The sequence below is a fragment of the Heliconius melpomene genome, chromosome 18, assembly GCF_056956725.1.
Source record: "Heliconius melpomene rosina isolate 202511_hmr_F chromosome 18, ASM5695672v1, whole genome shotgun sequence".
Classification (NCBI taxonomy): domain Eukaryota; kingdom Metazoa; phylum Arthropoda; class Insecta; order Lepidoptera; family Nymphalidae; genus Heliconius; species Heliconius melpomene.
This window is the reverse complement of record NC_140406.1, coordinates 11632725-11660596: the sequence shown is the minus strand read 5'-3', so window position 1 is coordinate 11660596 and position 27872 is coordinate 11632725. Positions and strand designations below refer to the sequence as shown.

At 31.4% G+C, this 27872-nt stretch overlaps 2 protein-coding genes across 2 annotated transcripts; both read right to left on the bottom strand.

Moving 5' to 3' along the window:
- Positions 1-846: 846 nt before the first annotated feature.
- LOC146529603 (uncharacterized) lies at positions 847-12592 on the bottom strand. Its single transcript, XM_085201854.1, has 10 exons — positions 12424-12592; positions 11139-11321; positions 10663-10827; positions 8462-8632; positions 7925-8051; positions 7453-7624; positions 7012-7141; positions 6489-6614; positions 3257-3805; positions 847-2228 (listed from the first exon to the last, which is right to left on the bottom strand). The coding sequence occupies exons 1-10, from the start codon at positions 12503-12505 to the stop codon at positions 2032-2034; spliced, it is 1902 nt and encodes a 633-aa protein (XP_085057980.1). The 5' UTR covers positions 12506-12592; the 3' UTR covers positions 847-2031.
- A 2188-nt stretch (positions 12593-14780) lies between these two features.
- Gat (sodium- and chloride-dependent GABA transporter) lies at positions 14781-24289 on the bottom strand. Its single transcript, XM_085201869.1, has 12 exons — positions 24038-24289; positions 20940-21157; positions 20441-20712; positions 19910-20011; positions 19483-19654; positions 18925-19115; positions 18484-18664; positions 18152-18276; positions 17684-17928; positions 17340-17543; positions 16933-17100; positions 14781-16598 (listed from the first exon to the last, which is right to left on the bottom strand). Exons 2-12 carry the CDS (start codon positions 21002-21004, stop codon positions 16506-16508), a joined length of 1818 nt encoding a protein of 605 aa, XP_085057995.1. The 5' UTR covers positions 21005-21157; positions 24038-24289; the 3' UTR covers positions 14781-16505.
- Between the last annotated feature and the right edge of the window lie 3583 nt (positions 24290-27872).

Here is a 27872-nt window from a genome sequence, read left to right as displayed (position 1 = left end):
TTCGGATTAATGTTAGAGTCATCTAAATTGATTAATTCCTTTTAGTCTTTACAAAGCTACATTTTAATAAACACATGTACATATACTGATAAAAACATTATTCCGTTTTGCGTTGCGCAGTAAAAAGACTACTATTAAAAATAATAAAACCTCCATTTCACACTACCAATGCTATATATCTTAATATATTTATAAAATAGCAGTACTCTACCAGTCTAAGCTGCGCCCCCATGGCGGGTGACATTGTAGAAACGGGGTAATGTTTAGAAACGAGGTCACCATTTGTATTTGCCCGCGTTTCCGTCAAAGGTTGCCAGAAAAAATACAGTGTTGCCTCTATAAAAAAAACATTTACAAAATGCGTATTAAAAAATATATGTGCGTCTAAAAATTGATTTCTTTTTTTTAATCATCTTTTTGTTGTACATTAAATACTTATCGAGCGTTTTATTTTATTATTGTGCTGATAGATATTTTTTGTCATATTACAGGCTTTAGGCTCGACTTCCACTGGGGTGAATGAATTATTTGCTTTTCATCGCTCTAACAAGACGCAACGTTGGAACGCTGGCTTTTTCCACTCTACACGTATGTTTCGAAAGTGGGGAATATAGTTTCTTAACACTAGGCCTCTGCCTCTGACATTGCTATATGCTGGATACTCAAGACAGGAGAAGACAACCAAGAGAAGCAAAAATTAAATAATAATTAAACACCAAACAAATAAAAATTCAGAGCAAATCTACCACATTGACTTTAAGTTATAAGTTATTATAATTAAATATTATTATGTATATCTTATTGAAGATTGTGATTTTGATGAGATAAAAGAAAAAAAAACAAATGTAAATGAAACATTGTTTATTTATTATTTATCAACAACAATCGATTGATAATAGACATAATATAACAATATAATACAAATAGGAACCTACGAGTACTTGACTTTTAAGTATTAACCTTTACTACAATTTGTTATTAATTCAGATTCTTCTGTTATCTCTAACTTACAATTTTATTTTAAAAAGTACTTAAATCGGTAATAAAACTAAATATTTTTAATAAATTATCCCCCTAACAATTTTTAAATCGAAATACTATTAATATATCTATAATTAATATGGGAATGTCAGTCTGAGAATACTTGAGGCAGTTTTGCTGAAAGAACCCAACGATACTCAACTGTACATTCATTGTGTTAAGTTATTTAAATTGTTTCTAATTAATAATAATTGTTTATTTTTAAGTACAAAAATGAAATATTTGCTTTACTTATTACTGAAATATATTAATTATTTAAAAACTATCAATATTTACAGTATTTTGAGTATTATTAGAAAAATAATCTTATTTAGACGCGTTTACCTTTAAATACCGCCAATACGACACATTATGAGCAACAAAATAAGAATCGATTATTATATTTTATTATGCTCATGCTTTAAAACATAACATTTTGTTGAGCGTTTTAGTTAATAATCAATAATATTTCTTTGAGAAATTATGAAAAATGTGTAATTTTATTATTTACTTGCATTTTATTATTGGAAATCGTCATTAAAGAGCAATTTTATAACTATTCGTTCTCTCTTTTGTACTACAAATTGTAAAAATATAGATGGGACTGGCTCAGCAGAAGAGCGCCTAACTTTACACGAGATGATTATGTATTCCATCCCCACTTGGAGAAATTATATATAAATTATTTTCATTTTCTCTGCTGCTGCAAACATAGCGCAGCGTTGAGTTCCACCATTAAATACGTCAACATCTTGTTAATGTTTTGAAAAACGCGAAGCTAACAATATATATAAAATAAACATTTAAGTACATAACAAGCGTAGTTTTAAATTGTCAATCAACAACAACCCCAATTGATGGGAAACGGATATCCGGATCGCGGTTGATATGTTCTGGTAATCGCTCGATAGTGAGACCGCTCTATATTAATAGAAAAATGAAAATTTAAGTACATTTGAAGTGAAAACCGTGTTTTAACTATAATCATTATTAAATCGATTTTCTTAACTATCAATCATCATCGACGTCGGTTGACAGGAAGCGTACTTCCGGATCGTGGTTGATATGTCCGCGTAGTCGCGCGATGGTGCTGCTCCCGCGCGATGAACGTGCGCCCATCATCACCCAAGAGGCTGCCACTATACACGCTACAACACCTAGAATTATCAAAAATATCTTCCAACCGATTGACGTGCTCGGTGGAGAACCTGTAAAAAGATTTTAGGTTTCAATTTTTATATTGTATATGACGTGACGTGAGAAACGTGACGTGACAAATTCTAAATGCGGAAGGTAATACCCCAGCTACAGTGGGTTGCGTCAAAACGATGAACGTTATGTAACCCTTCCTTTAAATAACAATCAAAAACACATTTTTTTTTACCCTTATAATCCTCACTTTCCGCCGAAATCTCGAGACATTACGTGCTGTGTGGCAGAACTTAACGCAGAGCTTTGCCTTGTTAACAGAGCAAGGAATTGAAAATATTACATGCTTCATTATCCCAGTTTCATTACCCATTTACCCTCATTTATACGCAATATGTTAATATATGTGATCAGCTGTATCGTTCTTTTTAAAAGCTTTTATTACCATGTCAGTTTAATTTATTAGAATATATATATGTATATATATATATATGTATGTATATGTGAGTGTGCGTGTGCGTGTGTGTATATGTATATATATATATGTGTGCGTGTGTGTATGTGTATATACATGCGTATATGTATATATATATAATATATTTTTTATGATTGGTTTTATTTGAATCTTAAGCTTGCTGATTAATTTATTTTATTTTATTAATTTATTTAATTTTTAATTGATTGTAACATTAATTTAATTTCAATTTTAAAAATTATTTATTATTAAGTGTCTTTTACCTTAAATTATTAATATTATTAATTGTTTTTTTTTCGTACTTGTATAACAAAATAGAATAAGTGAATAGTTTATTAATGCATATATTAATCTGTTTTTTATCTTAATAATGTATAAGTTGTGTGTAATTTATTATTTATTTTTTTGTATTGTGTTTATTTTTAAGTTGTTGTTCGTTGTTATCGTTGAATTTATTTTTGCATGTGGAGCTTACCTGTAAATAATTGAGCAATTAGAAATAATTTACTTTGTTTTTTCTTTAATGGCATGTAATAATTGTATCAATTGTTGGTGGGCCTAAATAAATAAATAAATAAATAAATATACAAAGTTTTCTAAAAAATAGCTTACCTGTGATGTGCATATGATTTAGTTTTCTACTCTCAACTTTCTGTTCTTTACGTGCCTTCTCAACATTATCGTGATAATCATTATGGTTTTCTATAGTCCTTGAAATGCCGAAAGGCATATTAGTTGTAGTTGTTTTAATTGTAGTAGGAACAGAGGTAATTGTTGTTTTTATTGTTGTTGTTGTTGTTACAGGTCGTTTGGTTGTCGTTTTTGTAGTTTGTATTACTTTTGTTGTGGTTGGAATTGGTTTGGGAGTGGATGGTTTCTTTGTAGTAGTTAAAATCCTCCTGGTAGTAGTTGTAAATGGAGTATTAATTCTTTTTGTAGTAGTTTTAATTGTTGTTGGTGTAGTAGTAGTTGTTGTTGTTGTTGCTTTTGATGTTGTTGTTGTTGTAGTAAAAGTTGTAGAAGTAGTCGTAGGCTTCGGTGTAGTTGTTGTACTAGTAGTTGAAGTTGAAGTAGTTTCTGGAGTAGTAGCTATAAGTTTCTGTGTTTGAGGAACTATTTCAGATACTTCTGAAGTGTCACTTGTTTCGGCCGTCATAAATTCTGCAACAAATATAAATAGCCATCTCAATTTATATAAATACTTTGCCCTACTTGAAGCTAATCGATTGAATGTTACGTAATTCCGTAGTTTTCTATTATAAATATGAAAAATATTAAATTTTATTACATATGGGTAATTGCGTTGCACCTGACTGGACAGTGTTTCTAGGTTCAAATCGACTCGGAGTTAATTACAATTTTGTTACTATGAAATATTTTGTTTTCATTTTTTGATGACATATGGCGCTGAGCGGAAGACACTAAAAGCAATAGTGATTTTTTTACCTTTACACTTTATCCTGCTAGGTGAAAGAATCTAGTGTCAAGATACTCCGCTTTCCGCACTCTAACCGCATTTAAAATAGTATTACTTAATGGACACATTCCCGAATTCAGTAAAAAAATTACATTCTATGTAGATCTCTTATCAGAATCGAAATATCAAATTTTTCATTTTTAATTTAAAAAAAATGTTAAATTTAAAATTAGATCAAATACAAGTAGTAAATTAATGATAAATTATACAATATATCATTTTTATATTTAAAATGATAACTGTTTGTTTAAAAAAGATCGAAACATATTACGCAATCTATTTCTAGTACAACTACAACAAAGGAAATGTCTAACAAAGAATATGTACATAAATTGAAACTGAAAACTAGAACTTTGAAATTTCACAAACTTTTCTGTTTCTCGTTTCACTTATATTTAAACTTGAGATTTCCAATATATTTTTGTGACACAAACAAGATCTTAATTCAGATCGCACTATTAACAACTTTACGATGATAGTTAAAAATAACTATTCTTTCTATCTTTTTCTTTAGTCTCCATCTTTCTTTTTCTTTTGTCTATTTAATTTAGAATCAGGCATGACGTGAATTGCAGAGTGTGAATATAACATTTTAGCTATATCAGAGAAAAAAGGAGCTTTTAAAAGTTTTATATTCAAATCATAACCATAAATAAAGTGCAGTAGAAATAGAAATATCTTTATATTTTTACGCAGGTAAGTTATTGTCAAGACACTCTGACCTTGACTATCCATTTATTTAGAAACCTTTTATGCTGGTTTATGGAACTTAACGCAGTGATTGATTTGAAAAAGGACTGGCAAACATTAATTCGATGTAATTAGTATTCTAAACTAGAAGTAGATTTTACTGTTCTTTTTTCAATCTTTCTTATATTTTATTAACAGACCGATAGTCAAACACTTTAATATAATGTAGAAGAATTTCTTCTGAAAGACCTTTTTAACTCAACAACACAGCACTTTGGCCCGAAGCCAGAATTATACACCCAAAGCAATTTCTTCTCAATTTGAAATATATTTTAGTGAGCTCTAAATAGGTATTTGCTGCATTATGAAATTGAAATAAGTGATCTATTTTCAATTTTTACATTTGTAAGTATTGATTCTATTTCTGTATTGGACTTGAATAGATCGATAAGTCCACTTGCAGATATACTTTCTTTTCTAATAGTAATTAGCTTTAATTCATAAGAATTATTTTCAAGTTATAAGCTCGGCTTGTGCAGTATAATAGAATAAAAATACAGTCGAATCGATGACCTCCTCCTTTTTTACAGACGTCTATTAAAATAGAGAGAAACGATTTAGTCATTTATTCACGCTATAAATTAAACAACTTTTATGCTAATTATGATTTTAAAAACTATTTTAATATAACTATATAATGGATACGATTTTATTTATAATAATAATTATTATTATTATTTTTCAGACATGTGTCCACACTTTGTTAGTATTACAAGACCTTAAAAACTAATGTTAGTAAATAAAAGTACACAAATCATTGCCTATCGGACACGACGTCCTTAGTCAACATGTAGCCGTACCCAGTGACGCAGAATTTTCGAGTCCCAGCGGTCAGCCAGTGCAGACAGAATGCTGTTCGAGCTAGTTCGTAACCTCTGGAGCGTAGATGCACTTCTTTTACGAATATTAGCGTGAAAGTCATCGACACGTCTCTCAGCGAACATATCGGAAGCACTACAGTACCGCGATAACCCGAACAACACTCTGAATGCATTGTTATACTGGACTCTCAGGGCGTCGTACGCACGCTGCGTATACCTAACCCAAAGGCTGCAGGTGTAGAAAGATTGACAATCATCATCATCATCATCAACAGCCATCTTTTGTCCACTGCTGGACATAGGCCTTCCCCAATTCTCGCCACGACACTCGATCCTCATCTTTTCGGGCCCATCCGCTTCCCGCCAACATCTTTATGTCGTCGGCCCATCTGGCAGGGTCCCACAGGTCGTTTTGTACGGGGTCTCCACTCTAAGACACGTCTGCCCCAGCGGCCGTCGGTTCTACGACAGATATGCCCCGCCCGCAATATGCAGATTGACAATAAGCCTTGAACAATGTTACCTTTACACGATCAGTACGCCGTGCAAACCTTCGGGCCAGCATGTTACAACGCACGGCCAACGCCCTGCGTTCTCTGTCTAACTAAATCATTTATGTACTACATGTGCTATTTTTAGTTTTTTTAGGTATATTTTGTAAATGTTGTAAGGATTTTTTTTGACAAAATTGAAAATAGAAAAAAAAAACCAGCGTCTTGATTGAGTTATCCTATAAGATACTCGTATAGTTATCTATATAATTTTAGATGTTATTATACTATTAAGTTTCTTTTACCAGCTTGAAAAATGCAAATGTCGAAGAAGTCTCGGCAACAGTTGTCGTTGAGAAAACAGTATTTTGAGCACGAACATCCAAAAGGCTTGGTATCGTTAGCGAAACACCGTTCAGTGCAAGAGTCCGCTGGAAACAAACAAATATAATAAGTATGATTAAAAGATGGACAGGGTAGGCAGAGGGAACCTAGTTTTAAGATACTCCGTTCCCCACTTTTCGCGGTTTTCTGGAGGCATTGCGTGTTGAGTTGCCTCGACACCAGAGAGAAGAAATGGAAATATATATTTCAATAAATATTTCATCTCCTCGAGTGGGGACCCACAACCAGTCGGTTTTACAGTCACACTCTGTGCCCCTGCGCCAAGACTGGCCTCAATCAAATACACTCACCTCTTTATGTTATTATTTTTTTGAATGAATTAAAATTAGTGCGTTATATAAAAAAAAATAGTAAAAATATGTGAAATTCTATATGTTTTTTATTTCTTATTAAAAAGTTATTATAAAAAAGGATTATAAATACCTAGAGAGGGTACGGGAGGCGTAACAGCCGCTTCTCGTTCCACAGTACAGTTGCTGCCTTGGAGTATCGCTACATCATCAATGGCGATATCGCTCGTGAAACTACTCCCGCGTATTCCTTCTATTACAATCTAAATTAAAATAGTTTATATTAAAATAATTTATATTAATTTCTTTAAATAAAATAGCTATGGGAACCTTTCTTTTTAAATGTCACTACTAAGACTCTCCGTTTACCACTTTAAGTGCGATTTTCAAGACATTGTATTCTCAGTGGTGGTAGTCAAGGCCGCTGTCTTTTTACCTGAGCGAGAAAGTGAAAATATCTTAATTATTAGAGTGGGGATTAAATCTCAGCCTCTACTTATATGCTACCTACCGTAGGTAGGCATTACAGAGTAGGCAGAGAGAACCTGGTGTGAACTTCTGGAAAATATAATACCTGAAAATTATCTCCAACATCGGGCAGTTGAGTCACTGAGTTGTACCAAACATCGCCCAAGTCTCCCCATTTTTCAAACAAATTATATTTTTTATTATCATCCCCTGGTTTTATTATCTGTTCTAAATCGACGAAATCTGGCTTTATATAGACTTTTAGACCACCAATAGATCTGAAAAGATAAAATTATTATTATTTGAATATGTTTTTGACTTCGCGAATATATGTTTACGTGGATTAATTCTTGAGAGTTTATATTATTTTTTAACGATTATATAACATTGTGTAAGTACCTACACTAACTTGAACTTGATTATCAAAAATGTCCAAAAACGATTTGACAAAATTATCAGATTTTATCAATAGCCTACGAATTAAAAATTGTACTCTTTCTCTCGCTCAAGCAAATTATAAAGAAAAAATTATAACGAACGATTGCTTTTCAATTTTTAGGTTTGTTTTTAACACTTACTTTCCATACATATGGTAGAAAAATGAAAAACAGCCATCTTTCAACAGCTTACGTTCATAGACAGGCGATACAAGGCGTGCTGTGTCGTTTTCATACTTTGACGTTGTTTCAATATACATGTAATAGCCTGAAAATAATAGTAATGTTCCTTATTTAGCATCTCACAAGTAATCTTATATAACATTAAGTATATAGAAATTACTTTTAACGATTTTATTTTCACGAAGACTGTAGATTCAACGTGGTGGTTGAAAATTTGATTAAGAGATATAAATATCTATGATATAAATCGATGATTCCTATAAATAGTTAATTAAAATAATAATATAAAGAAAGATTAAGAAAAGGTATAGCAGGGTAGGCAGAGAGAATCAGAGGACAGGGCCAGTTAAGGCACTCCATTCCCATGAAGACACTTCTGGAACATATGATATTTCATTTCCTTGAATGGAATTGAACCCATAACTTGCCATGCTTACAATCACACGCTTGTATTTTGTAAAATACAAAAATAAATATAGATACATTAATTCTTACCAGAACCACCTTTCCCATATGTATGGTCATATGACGGCCCAGTTTTGAGGAAGGAGCTCGGTGTCCCTTTATTAAGTCTCTCCCAGTCAAAATCGTGAAGTTCAGAGTTAGTCCAACCACAAAGATCAGGCTCTTCGAAGTCACAACTCAATGGAGTCGATTCGTTTGAATCTGTAAATTGAGTATTCATATAAAATCATTCTTCTAAGTTAACGCAAAAAAAAACAAGCATTCATGCATAATTTTTGTTGCATCTTGTATGATATGTGCCATGTAACCAAAATATGTAGTTAGGGGGTCCAGGGTACTTCCCGTGGACCTAATGCTATGAAATTTCGCACGAAATGAGAACTTACAATACAAATAAAGGAAAACTCCGAAAGGTGATATTTTACAAATGATTCGTAGAAAAAGAGGTTACAAGCTTAAATTTGCAGTCCTATTCTCACAAAATGTGTGAATGAGCCCACAAACTTAAGCTTGTCAACTTTTACAAATTGTCCCCGAAGCCCGTTGACTTAAGACCTAAAATTGATTTCCATATCATTTTTACTCTGGGGCTGTGAGTTTTTGAAAGTGTTCTCAAATTAATTAACTCAAATATTTTAAAGATTTTGATTCATTTTAGTTCCTTTAAATATACTCAGACATACTGGCGCCAAGATAATGTTATCTCTACGTCATAAGGTTAACTTTAATCTTATTAAATGTATAAGGAAAATACAATTAAAATCATGATTTAACAAATTTCTTATGACGAACTAATTGCAAAGAATTATCCTCTATTTCTCATAGTCTTTAGTATTCTAGATTTTGATGATGATATCATTATGGCGCAATATAAAGAAGGTCTGATTGCGAAATACAAACAATGATTATGGGTGTTATCTCGACGGTATGAGAATACCCCCAAGAGTGATAAATACATTTATTTATTGGCGATGGTGTATGGATGGATTTCGTAGTGTTATTTTTTTCAGTGTCATGCTGTACCTCACATCACTCACTCACTCGTTTTTATAGAAATGAGGGATACCTATTAATATAATAAATCTAAAAGTTTTTCTGGTTGAACATACAAAAAAATCGCTAAATGGGGCAAAATATTAAGAAATTTATTATTTCTTTAATTTATTACTTATTTTTTTAATTAGTTTATTATTTATATTAAGAAATTTATTATTTAGAAATAATAAAATAACCGTCAGATGATTGAAGATAACAAAAATTACCTATAATTATTATCAGAGTGTAGATAAAGGATGACTCGGAGTTAAATACAACTTGCGTTGTTCATATTTATAAACAAACGGTGTCATACTGGAGAAACCAACTATCTTAGACGTGAGTATTTTCCAATGTGTAAAATGGTGGGGTATTATATAAGAGTAAATTTTATAATATTACAATGTTACTAACAATATATAATTTGTAATATATTCTAATTATAATTTATATCTATATATATAAAATCGAAAGGTCACTCACTCATCACGAAATCTCAGAACCTACATGCGCTAGGAATCTCAAATTTTGCATAGGAGTTACTTATAGGACGTAGGTGCTCGCTAAGACAGGAATTTGCGATATTCGACTTCTAAGGGGTTGTTTTTGGGGTCGAAAGTTTGTATGAAACTTTGTTACTACAAATGCTAGCAGCCTCAAATTTTGCATAGACGTCACTAGGACGTAGTCATGGAGACAGAAATTAATAATAACATAGTTCACGCGGGTGAAACCGCGAGTGGTCCGCTAGTATATACAATAATCTCAATAAGATGAATGGTTTTGTTTATATTTGTTAATTGTTAAATACTAGCGGATATCGGGTATTTTATCACTTTAGTAATTTTATCTGGTAAATGCCAAGAATGTGGTTTTACGACATTACATAACTAATCTTTGATATTTTTGGCTTTATTTTAAATACAAAAATAAAAATTACGCTGGAATTTTTGCGTCTTTTAATAAAAATTGCATTAAAATCCGTAGTGTTGCACTTCTGTATGCTTAAATCTTCATCTCCTACTAGGAGAGCGTACACAAGTGATAAAGTATATTAGTGATAAAGTAGTCATATTTTTCTTATTATGTAAAACAAAGAGCGGCAGATACATTTTGTCACTAACTCCATAATGTCAGAAATTTAAATTAAAACGAAATATTTTACGGAAGTCTTAAAAAATTTGTTCAAAACTTACCCACGCATATAGGAGCTGAAGCGTTCCACCTTCTGCCATCACAGTAAATTGCTGCAGAACCTTTAAGCCTATATCCCGGCATACAGAAATACATGATCCAAGCATTGTGATAGCTCGGTATCTGCAACCCATTTGTAATTTCAGGAGTGTCTGAACATCCTGACCCTGAATGCAAATAAATTATATATATATACATATATATATATTAAAAAAAATGCAACTGCACGTCTTTCCCCTCCAACAAAAGGAAAGGCAGAGGGAACCTAGTTTTAAGATACTCCGTCCCCAACACATCACCCACTTTACGTGATATTATGTGTTGAATAGCAGCATAGAACACGACGCTGCTTTTTTACCAGGACGGGCAGGAATTGAACCTATAACTGTCGCATGTACGTAAAACATTGTCTATTTTTTTACATTGAAATGAAATTTATTTAGGACTGTATTGTATTAGGAAAAACAATTATACTTACGTATACAAACTGGTATTTGTACATCCCACTGGCCGTTCCTGCAAGTTGCGTAACTGTTACCAACTAGAGTATAACGTGCCAGGCACATGAACTTGACGAGACGCGCTCGCTGCCTCACCTTGACTCTACCATGGTCCAATCTCGGTATGGTGCAGGTGCTGGACAACGAAAATGAAGAATAATCTGGAACATAAGTAAAATATATTAATCTTTTAATATACATGCGAAAATATCACCAGACCAAATCAAATTACCTAAATGTTTTTTCTGCAATCGTAAAAAATCCATTAAATAAAATGAACTTTAAACTTAATTCACTTTACAAGGGCACTACAAATTCTACTGGAATTTTCTTCAAAGAATAGAAAACTAGCAGACGAGGTGTCACCATAGCTATGGAGGTCATTTAAGGTACCACCCACGCAGGACAACGGAAGTCCTACACGAGGGCAAACCGTCAAGAGCGTGCGTCCGGCCGATAAAGCGTATTTATTTCATATTCGTTACAAATATAATTGTGTTTTAAATAATTTCATATTTAAGTATTAGGATAGTATTTTTGTTTAAATGACATCGATTTATTTTTATAATCAATTTTTAGTCGGAGGAATTAGTAATTATTAGTACTTACTCGGGATTAAGCTTAAAACATATATTACTATTTCATTAAAATCTTCTCAGTAGCATTTTATAAATTTGATAGTTTCGAGCCTTTGTCTTATATAAACCTTTAATTATAAATAGTCCAAGATTTAAAAATAGTATGTTTTAATTATTTTACATATTCCTCATATTTTTAATTTTTAATTTCGCAACTATAGATTTTTTTTTGCAGATTCGTGTTATATCCTGCATTTAGCAGGGTAGGTCCTCTGCCTAGTATTAATACACTCTGCCCACTCTGACCCTACTTTCCGCCGAATTCTGGAAGCATTGCATGTTGAATGGCGGAACTCAACTGCGTTTTGCGGGACACTCAATCTCAGCCTATATATGTAAGAAATATAAAAATACTTTATACTTTTATATATTTCTCTGCCTAACTCATTTTTGCCATGTATATTAAATGGCACTATTTTATAAAAATATAGGAATTAATATTTCCTTTACTGAATCTGAAAACTATAATTACGCACTATAAATTATAATGCTATAAATATATATATACGCTAATAAAAATATATAATGACGTTATAGATTTAATGATGACGAATGTCATAACATTGTAGTATAAAAAAAGTAATTAATTTTGCATTCAATTACAATTAAAAAATATATAACTAACCTGCAGTAATTGGTCCGAAAACAAAGAAAAACAAAATGCACTTGATAAACATTTTCAAATTATTAAATACACACAATTTCATAAAAAAAGTAAATTCACTAATTTATTTTGTCCTACGCAGGACTAGAACTTGCTCTGACCGCGGCACATTTTGAAATAAACTGTTCGTTGACAAGAGATACTAATATATATAATATAATGGATGCGTCAAATTACTAGAACTGATAAAGCGGCGCTTGCGCATCCACTACCCTTTTTTTTTACTTTATGTGTAAAATAAACAAAGAACTTTATTTTTTATAAAGAAAAAATATTTACATAATATTAATATAAATTATACAATATTATTGGAATTTCTTCTTTATTTTTTGTATATACGAGGCTACTGCAAAACAATTGAAGGATGTAAAGGAACTAAACTGAGACGATCATAAATTTAAAATTAATTTATTAAGAACTATTAAAGATATTTCTAACTACTTCTACTACACTAGACTACTTCTACTGTACTAAACTACTTCATTGCTTAACTAGACACAAGGATTTTATTTCAATTAAGTAATACAATTCAATTAAATAACGATTTTCATAATTAGATTTCATTTACATAATGTCAAAAAGTCAATCAGGAGGCAACTCATATTTTCATAGTTTGAAACAGAAATTCAGTAGCTTCCACGTTTTAAATAATTTTATAGATATGATATCTCATATATTAGCAGAATTCATGATTTTTTTTGTTTTTACCTATATTTTTTTAGCACATTTAACTTCAAATTCGTATTATGTATTTAAACATATGAAGCTATTTTATGTAATTTATTTATTAAAAAATTATTTTCAGTTTATTTATTCATTTAAAAATACCATCAATAACGTTTGTCACAGCCAATCGTGGCGCAGGGACACAAGCGTGCGACTGTTAGCACGACACGTTGTGGGTTCGATTCCCGCTCGACAATGTGAAATATATTTTTATTGGAAAGTGGGGAACGGGAGCAGAGTGTCTTAACATTAGGTTCCCAGGTTCCCTCTGCCTCTACTACGTGAAACTAAAAAAAAATATTTTAAACGCCACATCTACATTTCCTAATCTTTGTCATAAACGGAATGGCCAAAGTTATCAAAGGAAACAGTTTTAGTGATATTATGAATACTATCAACAGCCCACGGAATTCTAAACAAGTAGATTAATATTTTTAAAAAACCCTTATTGTTATCTTTAGAAATATGTAAAAGTTCATGAATCATACAAAAAATACCCATTATTTGTTATTTCAACCCGTGAAGTAAACGGAAGCGTAAAAGTTTAGATATTACTTAATTTTTTTAAGCTTTACGTTATACTTATATATAGACGCCGTTGTGGCGCAGTGGCACAAGGGTGTGACTGTAACGCGATGATTGTGAGTTCGATCCCCACTCGAAGAAGTGGAATATTTATTTACGTTTATATTTCCATTTCTTCGCTCTGGTGTCGAGGTTAAGCGCGGCGTTTGAGTTCTGCCACTCAACACTCAATGCCTTCATAACTCGGCAAAAAGTAGGGAACGGAGCGTCTTAACACAAGGTTCCTTTTGCGGGATACAGCGTGAAACTGCTTTATTTATTTATTTATTTTGTTATGATATTTTTCGCATAATATCGTTTCTCACTTTCAATTCGTGACATTGATGAATAGCTGAAAGACGGCTCATGGCTCTCGGCTCTTTGTTTTGTTACCAAAACGAGAAAAAGAAACTGGAATCTCTCCTGAGTGGGAGCGGAACCCATAACCGTCCCGCTTACAGTCGCACGCTTGAATCCCTGCGCCACGATGATCTTAACTATACTTAATTTAGGACGTTTTATAATATTTATAGTCTTTTTTTTTATCAGACCACCTAAGACAAAGTACGGTCCGTCACCTAACACCCAATCTCTCCAAAATATGTATTTATATAGAAATTATTCCGTTGTCTATCCAACGGAATAATTTGTACCTAAAATATTAATATCTTGTTTATACTGATCTAATAATAATGAAAGGATCTCTAAGATAACATATAATAATTATTAAATATAACATTTATTAAATATTTCTATTTGTTTTTTCTATTTATTTTCTATTAATACATACATATTAAAAGATTCATAAGGCCGTGGTGTCGCAATGGCAGACCATCTGAATATAAACGTGACTTTCTTGAGATAAATCCTCAAGGGAAAGTGATTGTACTGAAATTATTTTCATTTCCCGACAGTGCGACGTTGAGTCCCACCATTTAATAGAAAGGCTCACCCTGCTTTGCGGGAAAAGTTAAGCTGTTTTTACAAGCTTTTGTTTAAAAAAAACATTTACAAATAAAAGACACATATTCAATTTACTGTTTAATGAAATAAATAGATTTATCTATGTAATTACATTATTATAAATTTAGGCACAAAATATTAAACAACACAAAATTTTCCTTTCTCATTCTGATATGTAGATAATAATTTTTAATTAATGGAATTAAATGCATAAATACTGTTTATAATAAGTCTATATAAAACGAGTACTTAGATATATTTTCTATAATAATTTGTCAATGATTTTAGCTTGGAACGTGTGTGTATTATTTTCTTTTTAATTTTTATTGAGATGTGGGTGGGTGGGAGACTAGTCTATTCTGGGATGGGCACAATCCACACGACCGCCCATTCCTATGCCCAATTTTTCCAGCTAAGAGGATAAAAAATCACTGTAAGCTAATTCTTGGAAAAATTATTTGTAATATTTTCTTTTAACAATAATATTAACATAATTTTCAGTTTTTCTGCATTATAATAATATTTTTTTGGCCATTTCAGAGAATATAATCGATGTCACTCCTCCATTGTAATGTAATAATAAACAATAACTAAATAAATATGAGAAATTGTTCTAATAAAATGACTTCTTAATGAAGATTAAAACTAAACAATAAACATATTATAAACTATACTCAACAACATTAAACACAAGAAAAAAATAGTAAAACATAAAACATAAAATTGGCAATAATTCTCCTTAAAGCTAATGATTATAATTTTCCATACTTGTACCACTCAAATTGACTTACGCTAATCGAAATTGACTATATCATTTTAAATAGAGTAAAATTGTAATATTATATTTTATTTGGAAATCCACACATTCCATTGAAATTAAGAAAAAAAGATTATAAAATTACTTTATTTGTGTAAATCTGTTTTAAAAATAGATTGTACAAATTGTAGGCCAAATGTTTCTGTATAGTAAATCTACAGTATATCATTATTTTGATTGGTCTCGACAGAACACAGTAGTTGAAACTAAAATTTTAAACAAAGCTAAAATCTATTAAAGCTCAACCAAAAGCTGTTATAGAAATTTTAATCATAAAAATTAATAACTTTCCATTAACTCGTATCTATTAAATATATTAAAAGCATCTAATAGCTTAGAACACACAAACTCGCGTCTTAATGCGTTTTTTTATAAGTATATAATATATTAAAATCCTATAAATATCATTCGCAAACTTACAACTAATTCCTTTAAGGATATCAACCCGTTAACAAAATTCTATAAAATGAACATACACCATGCACTATTCGCATATATTATTATAATTTCAAATTCAATTAAATATCGATATAAAAGATTAAATATTCATTTCTAATATAAAGCATTGGCTACATGGAAGACAATAAAACTACTTGTTACTTAACCCTAAATATATATGTAAATATAGTGTAACGTAAAAACGTATATGAACGCGTCGCAACGCACCCAAAGTCCAAAAATTAATGAGACTAAAACCTTATCATAAGAAAACTTAACAATAAATTATTATCAATACAATTAACAATAAGTTAAAATAACTAATTGATAAATTAACTAACAGTTAAATTAATTAGATAGTAACTAAAGAGTACATACGATCTTAAATCTAAATCTAGGTAATATGGCACAAAAACATTGATACTAATAAAATTGTGCGTCGCATATTAAAATATGTTAATTATATTTTTTTCTAACAATTATAATTAAATTGAATAATATTGTTCTCAATATTCTTATTGGAATCGGATAATAGTTAAGGTGATGCATGCTTGGCTTGTTCCTCCGCTTGCATTTTTGTGCGTAGCGAAGGTACATCTTCGGGGATTCGTACGATCGTGTGGAATTTCTAAAATAATAATTATTGAATTGAATTACTTTAAAACACATAGATAATAAAATCTATAAAATAATTGAGTAAATTAAAACTGTTCAAATAATTAAGGATGCATTATTAATAATTAACATGTGACTCATGCCTACAATTGTTGAATCAAATACGTAGCAACTACGCCACGATTTCTTCATTTCCTTGGAGTCGTGAATAGTAATATATTAGGACTATAACAAACTGCAACGAGACCGAGTGAGGCGTTGAGTTACGCCACTCAAAAGTTCACTCTAGCTATCTTGCTATATGATCGATGTAGCGTGGAAGTTAAATAAATAAAAATGCACTTTACCTCCATCTTAGTGCCAGGGGTCACACGCCACAAGTAAATCATGTATCCAGGAATGCACAACATGGAAGACAGAGCAGTGAACCAACCAAACGCGTGCGACCACCATGGGTATTCATAGTTCATGTACTTAATTGGCTTCCATTGAACGAGGTTGAAGATAAAAACGCTCTGGAAATGGAAGGAAAATATTATTCATAATACTTACAGGCTTTTAAATTTCTTGCGTCGATAAAGAAAAATCTAATCATATGTAATATCGATCTATATTTCTTCTAGAAGAAAATCTAGCAGAATGTATGTAAACATAGTAGTACATTTACCAAAATCGATAGAGGAGATTCGCATAATGAATGCTTGCCAAATTAGTTTCACATTTACTGCAATTAATTTACTAAAAATCTACTTACAATACAAATGGCAGGCGTGAATCCAACCCAACAGAACTTCCACCAAATAGTAGGATAGTAGCCAATCATTTCTTTAATGCCGTCGTAGAAGCGGTTTACACCAAAGGCCCATGAGATAGAAACGCACTCGAAGAAGATCAGGAACAATAAACAGAAACCAGAAACTGCGTAAGAGTCGAGGATTTGGAAGACGTACATACCACCCTGCGAAGATTAAGAAAACAAATTATAAACTGAATGTATTTTGAGCCTTATTTATTTATGCTATTTTGACTAGAAATAATATGTATTTTAAATCACTTAATGAATAACAAGACATCTTGCATTAAAATCTAGTAACTTACCTCAGATATACAAGACAGTCCAACCAAATAAGATATAACACAAGTAATGGCGATGAATATTTCCTTTCTCCGTCTAAGTAATTTCGGCCACTCGTCGATAACTGCAGTTATAAAACCTTCCATAGTACAGAACTGACTGTCTAAACCTATGAGCAGTAACATGAAAAAAAAGAGACAAGACCATAGAGGTGCTCCTGGAAGTTGAAGAACTGCTGAAGGATATGCAAGGAAAGCTAGCCCAGGACCTGTAAGTAAAATATTTTTAACGTATTAAAGTAAAACAATGTATGGGAAATTTTAATTATTTTTGTTTCTCATATCACGGAGAATATCCGTGAATATTATATCCGGAGAATATTATGGATTAAATTGGTAATTCCATATTATTGTATCAGGGTTTTTCAGAAAGGTACGTAAAGATAACAAATTTTATTATCAAAGAAATATAAAAAAAATATATAAATTTACCTGAAGCTGCTACTTCCGCGACGGGTCGTTGCTGCTCGTGTGCCATGAAACCAACTACCGAGAATATGACGAAACCGGCGAACATTGATGTACTTGAATTAACTGTGCACACTATTAAAGCATCCCTGAAAGAAAATTGAAATAAATTATAATTTACATATAATTAAAAATATCTTTTAGGCTAGAAAAATATTAAGCTCTTTACTTAATTTAATGTAAATATAATTGACAATGAATAAATAATTTATAAAAACTAAAAACTTTAAGTTAAAAAAATATTAATTTACTTTAAGAGAATAATTTAAATTTATAATGTACCAGTGTCAACTTACTTGTAAACATTGTTAGTAAACTTGTTGTAGCTTCCCAAAGCTACCAAAGTTCCTAAGCCGAGACCATATGAGAAGAAAATTTGGGTGACCGCATCTATCCATACTTCGGATTCGAGTAGTTTCGACATGTTTGGCATCACATAGAACTTGATTCCTTCTATCGCTCCGGGTAACGTTATTCCTAATAAATTCAATAAAATGTTTCTATATTTCTTATTTACTACGAGGAAACTAAAGAGTAGGTACTCTGTGTATATTTAACTCAACACTATGTTTTATATATTTTTATGCAAACTAAAGAAATATTGTTTAAACAATCTGTGGCCATCAGTTAGTGGCCATCAGTATCTCAATAAAAAGACCTTTCTGGTTTAAAATGGATAAAATATAAGTAGATGTGTCATTGTATTAATGCTTATGATCAAAACAAATGTAAATTACCTCTTATAAGCAAAACAGTTAGCAAAAAGTAAGGGAATAAAGCCGTGAAATAAACGACTTTGCCGGTCCACCTCACTCCCTTCCAGATACAGAAGTAGCAAAGTATCCACACAAGGAGAAGTGTTCCCGCGAGCTCCCAACGGATGTTACCAATATGCTCGATACCGCTTGAAATTTGGAGGGCACGACGTCTGAAAGAACATATTAATATCAAATACTTTGGACCCGAAAATTAGGTATTTATTTGCTGAGTCATTCAATTTATATAATTATATTATTTATATATTAATTTAATTACGTACCATCCAGCTTTTGTTGATTAACTCGAAAAATTTGGTTGAGAAAATAATATTTTATAATATGGTTTTTCATAAAATTTATTTAAAAGTTTATTTAAAAAATTAAAATATAAAAAAATCATATTTAAGAAATTATAAGTACACATATGTAAATAGCTACCAACCAAGGCTACATTTTATTGCACTGTGAAAAATTTACGTTTACCACATAGATTTTATGTCTTTCTTAAAAAAAAATAAAACAAATATAAAAACTTACTCCCAAAACTCTTTAACAGGATCCGAGAGCATGGCTTTGCTGATATTCTTTCCGTTGAGCGTGCAGAAAGTAGTCATGTCCATATCAGACCAGCATGTAAGGTTCTTTCTGTCGTAGGGATTCACACAAGTCTCCGTATTCCAATAATTATCGCAAGAGCCCCATGGAACCTCTGTGAAAAATTAAAACAGGCATTATATATATTTTTTAATTTCAAATGATAACAACTTTTGGTGGTTTAGAAATTGAAGCCGCAATCATCTTGTATACAGTCAGAATTTTCCAGTGAATCATTCGATTTGAATTCGAATTCGAATCGAATCGACGTTCATTTAGTATTTCTAGTGTTTGTAATAAAAACGTTACATTATGATACAGATAACGTTAATAAAGATAATTTAAGTATAATAACATTGCAAGTCCTTACCAGATCTCATAGACATAAAGAAGTAGAAGATGGCCCAAGCAAGGATGACGATATAGTATACATTCATCCAACATGACATAACGGCAGCTGCATATCCAATGCCTACAAAAATAAATATTTATTTATTAGATATATTACTAACGAATTTTATTTAGATAAAACAATGTATAATTGCAATAATATTAGAATATTATTTTCTATATAATTTAGGGCATTGTACATTTTACAAATGTCTCTGGAAATCCTTGAAACAAAAGGATACTAACGATCGTAATGATGAATATTAATGAAATTCATTAGATTACTAAAGGGTTCAATTAGGGGGTCTAAATGAGAGTAATAACTGTAAAAATAATGCGTAGCTATACTATGATTTAGAAAATAGATTCATTTTATTAAATTCCATAGACAATGGGTTTGGCATTATTTGTTAGAAAACTATTCATGAAAGTTCTTTTGTGTAATTTATTATAAGAAAAACTTATTATAAACGTCAGATAAACTTAATTTATAATAGTATTTTTAACATACCTTTGAAAATCGGTGCAATTTTAAACACGCCCAAACCACCGATAGTAAGCATCTGTCCCATAGCTAATTCCATAAAGAACATGGGAATACCAGCCAGGAATAGAGTGAGGAAATATGGGATGAGGAAAGCACCACCGCCATTTTTGTAGCACAGGTAAGGGAAACGCCACACATTTCCAAGACCGATGGCTAGACCTACCACTGATAGTATAAAGTCTAGCTTACTGGCCCACGATCCTCGTTCAGGCAGATCTGATTTAGTTGCCACTTCACTAAAATAGAACGTTATTTAATATTGAAAATCACAGCCAACATATATCAATATACAAAAGTATACAGTATTTCGATTCAGAGAAGGAAGACTTTCAACAAAAATATTTATAAGAAATTCAAACAAATAAGCAAATCTTTTAAGTTTTACGAACTTGTTATTGGTAAAATTGCAATAAGCAAAGAAAAAAAGTCAAATATAAAAATATTAGAACTTTTGGAATACTACCTGGCTTTACTGCTGACTCCCTGAACGCTCAGTTCGATGTCGTCTCCACCATGTTTCGTGTCCATCTTTTCTGTTTATTTCTTTCAAAATCTCTATTCACACGACTTTTCAATCTCTCAACGTTTCCCTCACCAGCTAACAAGATATCAGTCAAGGAAACTGTATTAACATTTTTATAAAAGTACGTCGACTAGATAAGTAACGTGTACTGTCTTTATCTGGAACAAAAAATATTTTAATTTTGCTTACGTAGACTGTAAAACATAAAAATCAGTTTTTCTTGTTCCCGTACAAATTATGAAAAACTTTCTTTCAGTAACCCTAAACTATACAAGAAAATATATATAATAACTTTAAACTGTCTGTCTGTCTGTCAGTTTTGTAAATATATAGATTTAATTCAATGACTAGTTCTCTATTATACCTCTAAATCTATTTAAGCAATATAAGTTCTTAAATTTTAGAATTCTATTCAATTACCGTTTTAGTAGTTAAATAAGTAAGTTAAATAAGCGTTTAATATTTAATATTACCAAACTGAGGACTCGAAATAATGCTTGACTCTTTGTCTCTATTCTCTATATTTTTTCATATCTCATGTACTTTTAGAGGTCAGAAAAAAACAAACTTCTACGACAATTTTCTTAAAAGTAAGTAAACGAAGTATTTTAAAGATGAGCCGTGAGCCATAGCTCCATAAGCCAATGCACATATTAACAAATTTTAAACTTTTTAATGTTATATTATAAACTAAAGTTAAATCACATTTATTACCTAGTTTAAAATAAACGATCACAGAATGTATTCATAGAAGCTAATTGAATAACAACTGTTGATATTCCCAACGTAATTGCAAATAGAGCACTCGTATATTGAACTGTACATGTGAAGGATTTCAGTTTAACATGTCATCTGGTTATAGCAGAGTACGCAGAGAGAACCTAGTGTCAAGACACTCTGTACTATATTTTAAAGGAGTTTTTTAGACGCCAGTATCAAATAAAATTGAACAACAGAATTTCATTCGCTTTGGCGTTTGTCACGTTCTCTCTGACTACCCCGCTAGGGATAATTTTTTTTTGTTCGGTCTTGAGGTTAATGCTGTTGGGCTAACAGCATTAATTATTGTCTTTTACAGCGACACCCGGTGGGGAGAAAGGGGGAGGGAGGGATGAAGCGTGAAGCTAAGTTAAGAGTATATTATCTCTATTAGTTTTGTGGCACGGATAGGATTTGCCTTAAGGAAAACTAATTTAATAGTGTCATCTACATAGGTATATAGGTATAATAGTGTAACTGAAACTACCTTTTTTCAAAATTTTAATTCAAAATAGTACAATATCCTTCATAAAATTTGAATCATTTTAATTTGCACTTCATTATATAATTATTCTTCGACACAGTAATAAGTTTTACTAAATAACTTTTGTACGGTTATTCTAAGTTTCTGGTTTCAAATTTAAAATAATCGAATCGAAAGTCGAATTAAAAATTATAGATATCTCAACTTTAAACTATGCTAAATATTTTAATGTCTTTTATTAATTAAATGACAGTATAAACATAAAAGAATATAATATTATTGGAAAAGAAAGGAATGGATAATATTAGAGTTTCATTAAGACCAACCACGTGTGCTAAAAATTCAGCTAAATATAAAAATAAAAATAAGAGTATGTATCGTTGTATGTTTATCCACAAATATCTTGGAAACTTAAAGTCATATTGAGATGATTTTCTTTGATTTAAATCAAATAGGTATGTTCCAACCTGGAGAATATTAAAATCGATTGAAATATTTTTGAGATATGGACATTATTCACGTATTTCATAAGAAATAATGAAATGCCGCTGTGCCGTGCACGTGTATCTACTCGTAGATAGATATGAAATAATTAAACATTTTTTTCTAATAAATGTTGTATTTAACTGTTGGTTATCGCGACTAAAATCAAATAAAATCTCAATGATTTTAATAACGATTGATTAAATGAATTACAGTATAGATAACCATATTAAATTAACCAATAAATTTCCCTTGAATACACATAAATAATCTATGCTCTATACATATAAATAAAATGGAAGTGTCTATCTGTGATTTCCTAATGCCCGTGTTTTGAAGTGCATACGATTAACTTGATACTAAAACACAAAAAAAAAACAATTTTGAAATCTGTATCTGTCTCTTTGTTCGTCCGGAATGACTGGAAAAGGTGAACCTATTTTTATGTTACGTACATAAATGGTTCTTGCATTTTTAAAATTGACAAACTGTTAATAAATACGCCATAGGTACATTATATAACTATAAAAGTCGTCAAGATAAAAATGGATACTTTTTCTTATAAAAAAAGTTCCTGGGATTGAACTTATTGCACCCTTTGAACGTATATATAACGTTTAAACTGAGCCATAATGGCGTCATCCTGACATTGCATTCGAAAACCAACCGCCGACTAATTCAATAAACTGTACACACAACGATCTATCATACTTATTGGTATGAGAATATTTCCCGCTATATATACTCGTAGCTTTACTATCCATCCCCTACTATCGTATTATTTTGAGCTCGACACTATGTGTATCCTGTACATAGCCGGATAGGCTGACGGAACCTGGGAGCCTAGTATTAAGACAGTCTGTATTCATTAAGACATTTCCGTTTCCCCCTTTCCCATAAATTCTGGAGGCATTGTGTGTTGAGTGACGGCACTCAACGCGCTTTGCCTTATTTTGATTGGTAGCGATAGAAGTAACGTTATGATATGTGGAAGTTATAAAAAACAAAAATGCGGGGTTAGCTTTGTATTGTTATTTGAAATGAAAGTACCCTACTAAATAATAGAGATAAAGAAATTTAAGGTCCTCGAAATGTTTTTAAAACAAAACACAAAACATTGTATAATTTTTACCGCTTTCCGCCTCAACTCAACACCGCGGTTTGCCTCGTTCCTAGAGACTGTGCCTGGACCGGTCTTACGCTCTGAACTCTGATTTTACCTATATTTTTTATTCTTAGTACGATTTCATTCTTAAAACCATAGTTTAGATTAATATTATACTCTAGAAATAACATATATGTATAAACTTACAATAAAAACACACACAGCACGTTCACAACACACACACCACAACCACTAAAATAACATTATATCACTGAACACAATACTAGTACAAGTATCCGAAAGCACAATCAAAAGCAAACGTCAAAACTGACAATATGGCGGCGGAGAGTTTGACAGGTGCGTGTTGTCCCGCCACATGCTTGGACACGAATGTGCTTAAATTGTGTACCATCGCACCCACTTTGTAGATACTAACCCTTTAAATGTCAGTTGTTGAAAGAATTTATGACCGTAGCTAGTTGTAGTTGGAACGGACCCCCCCGGAAGGATCGGATCGCGGGAGCGTGATTCGCCGGCATGGATAAATCGACGATTAGTTCTAATAGTATATGAGTGAGATAGTTTTGTTATAGTTCGGTTTCTATGTAGCCTTTTGTTAGATTGTATTAAGATACCCTGTATTGTAAATACACATACGCATAAAATGTTTCATTTTAAATAAAGTTTATATAATACTAGAGCAAAAGTACCATTAGAACAACCAGGAGAGGAATTTAGTATCCAGCAAGGTGTTAGGCAAGACGATCCAATCTCATGAAAACTTTTTATTGCTATATTGAAAAGTTTATTCAGAACTTTAGAGTTGGATTATTTAGAATACATTATAAATGGAATAAAACTAAATCATCTAAGATTCGCCGATGACATCGTCATATTTGGTGAAAAATCTAATACTCTGAAAACTATATTACAACAACTAAATAATCAAACTAGAAGGCAGGCTTATCTGTGAACCTAAAGAAGACTAAAATAATGTCAAGCAATATAAAGGGAAACATTGAGATAGATGAAGAAGTTATTAAATATGTAGATGAATATATATATTTTGGACAAATATTATCAAATATATTAATAAACAATATTCTAAAGAAATTGGTAGAAGAATAAGCAACACTTCAATACATAGTTCACGAAAAATTACCAAAATCAATATTCACGAATGAAGCAATTCCAGTATCAGTGAAGCTGCAGCTCCACAATAAGCGAATTCTCCCTTGTCTTACGTACGTCGTTCTCCCATAGACTCTATAATCCACCTATATGCAAAATTTTGACTTTACAGTAGTTTCGTCTGTCTTTTGTCTCAGACAGTTTCCTTAACGAAAGAGTCCTATATATTATTTAGAACTGACATTTTTTTATTAGCCCCACGTTATATCCCGCATATAGGCAGAGAAATCCTGGAAATAGTTTGTTAAGACATTCCATTCCCATTAATACTCTACCGTTCCCCACTTTCCACTGAATGGAACAGATATGATTCATATATGTAAATTTTGTGGTCTATTGTGTTTTATTCATTTTATGTTGTATAAAGTGTTTTGATCTTTTTGTTAGTTCCATATGCATGTGAAGAACATTTCTAAGAAAGTGGTACGTGTAGAATAATTGCTTCCTTTTGTTTTAATCACAGAAAATGGGTCGAAAATTACGGTTTCACCAGAATATGTCCGCTAAATACGAGCTCGGTATTTTATATTCTTATTCCTACCATGTAATTTAAGAAATGTCTATGTTTAAATAGAAACTTGGAATAGGAAGAAATAGGAATCCGCACAACACACAATTTCCGAGATCTGGCGTATTATGTGATGGAACTTAACCCAGTGCTTCTTGTTATCAGAACGAGCAAATAAAGACCCCTCTAATGGGAATCGAGTCCACAATCGTCTCGCTTATAGTTAAAGGCTGTGCCACTGCGCCACGATTTAAAATAAAAGATAGTTCCACATTTTAGAAGGGACATATTTTACTTTTATTTTATTTTTTGTTCTTTAATGGAATAAAACTAAAGATTTATATGCATCTCTTCTGTATCCTACAATCAGGAGGTTATACAGTATAAAAGAGAGTTGCAGGTCAACAGAAGTACAACAGTTGACAAACTTTAGTTTGCGGTCACATGTACTCATTTTGTATGAAATGAACTACAAATATAAGTTTGTAATGATTTTTTCTATAAAATGTCCATAAATTTTCACTTTTCGGATTTTTTTCTTTATTTGTGTTATAAGTTCTCACTTCGTTCTCAATTTTATAACTATTGGTCCACGGGAAGTATCTACCCTATAGGTTTTGATTGCGCGGTAAATTTTATACAAAATGCAGCAAAAATGATGTAGAAATCTTTTGATTGCGTTTACTTAGAAGTTTCATTTGTCTGTTCCAGGGGACCATAGATCTAGAGGTTTGATATTAATTACTGCTTGATGCCTCTAAGTGATCTTAAGATAAACGGTCTTCACAGACGGAAATGAAAGTGAAGCATGGAGTATAGCGTAGAATAATACTGTCTAATTATTTCTATAAAAAAAATAGTTTTGTTTTAATAGGAATAACTTTAAAATGTTACGAAAAATGAAAAAATTATGTTTGCCAACTTAATCAAACCTATATGGCCCTTAGCCCTACAATTTTGAAATTTGGCCAGTAGTTAGAATTTGCAGTAGAAATATTGAAAAAAATCCGAATACTTACCATATTTCGAAACATCCAAATATCTTTTAAACTCAAAAAAAATAAATTCTTATAAAAATTACATCTCTAACATACTAAATTAATGTACACGAACTGCAAAGCTCTAAGGACACCTTCAATGAAATAACTGCGTAAATTATGAAAACAAACATAAGTTGACTGGAGTTTTACACGAACTAAAGTAGATTTTACGCTTAAATATATATTAAATACTTTAATTCATTCCAATATGATAATTATATATAGAGTTTAATATAATACTTACGTTTTTCCCGCCCTTAGAAGTTAAGATGAGTGACACCCGTTCAGCGGTCGTGTCGGTGTAAGACAAAGGACGATTCCAAGGGATGAAATGTCCTAGGCAACGCGCATGCGCCCAGCATCACACACCCTAACGAGATTACCATTGGAATATTTTGTATATTTCTTAGATTTGTAATAAAATTTTAGGTAAAAGCAAAAATTTTTTTTTATTCCAGGTATTTATACATTATTTTTTTTTATAAAAGAAAAATAGCACAAATAACTATACGTATAAATGCGAAACTACAACTACTTTGTAAAGTAAAGAGGACTTCATAATAATTAACTGATTTACGTTCGCCTTTTCGAAGGTTATGCCTTTATTATAAAGCTTAATAATAGAAAGTAAGATATATTTAAATCGTACATCAGAAGTTATGCCTAACATCGAGTGCGATTTGAACCCAATAGTTTAGCGTTTAATAATAACTTTATTTTTTTTATCTTCACGCTATATCCCACACATATCAGAGGAGGCAAAGGGAACTTAGGAACTTAGTGTTAAGTGACCCCGCTTCCGTACCCCACCTTCCGCCGGATTATAGGGACATTACGTGTTCACGCGGTGGAACTCAACGCCGCGCGTTATTTAAGTACCAGAGCGAGGAATTTATAAAAATATATATTTCATTTCCTCCAGTGGGAATCGAACCCGCAACCTGTCTCGTTTACAGTCACATGCTTGTGCCATGGCTGGCTTCATTATTACTATAAATACATAAGTAATAACTTAATAATAATTGCACAATTGCAGTTAATTATTCAATGAATTGATATACTTTAAATAATAACTACAACTTTAAATGTTTTTTTTTTCATTTCTGCGCTTTGGTAATAAAAACCACCACGCGGCGTTGAGTCATTTAACTCACAGTGTTTCCAAAATTGGATAGTGCGTAGAGAACGCAGTGTCTTACATAATCCAAGACATAATTTAATAGTTTACGTAGAGTCAAGGGACTCTATAGTCCATATACTCATATATTTTATACAATCCTTATACATTTTATCACCAAAAGCT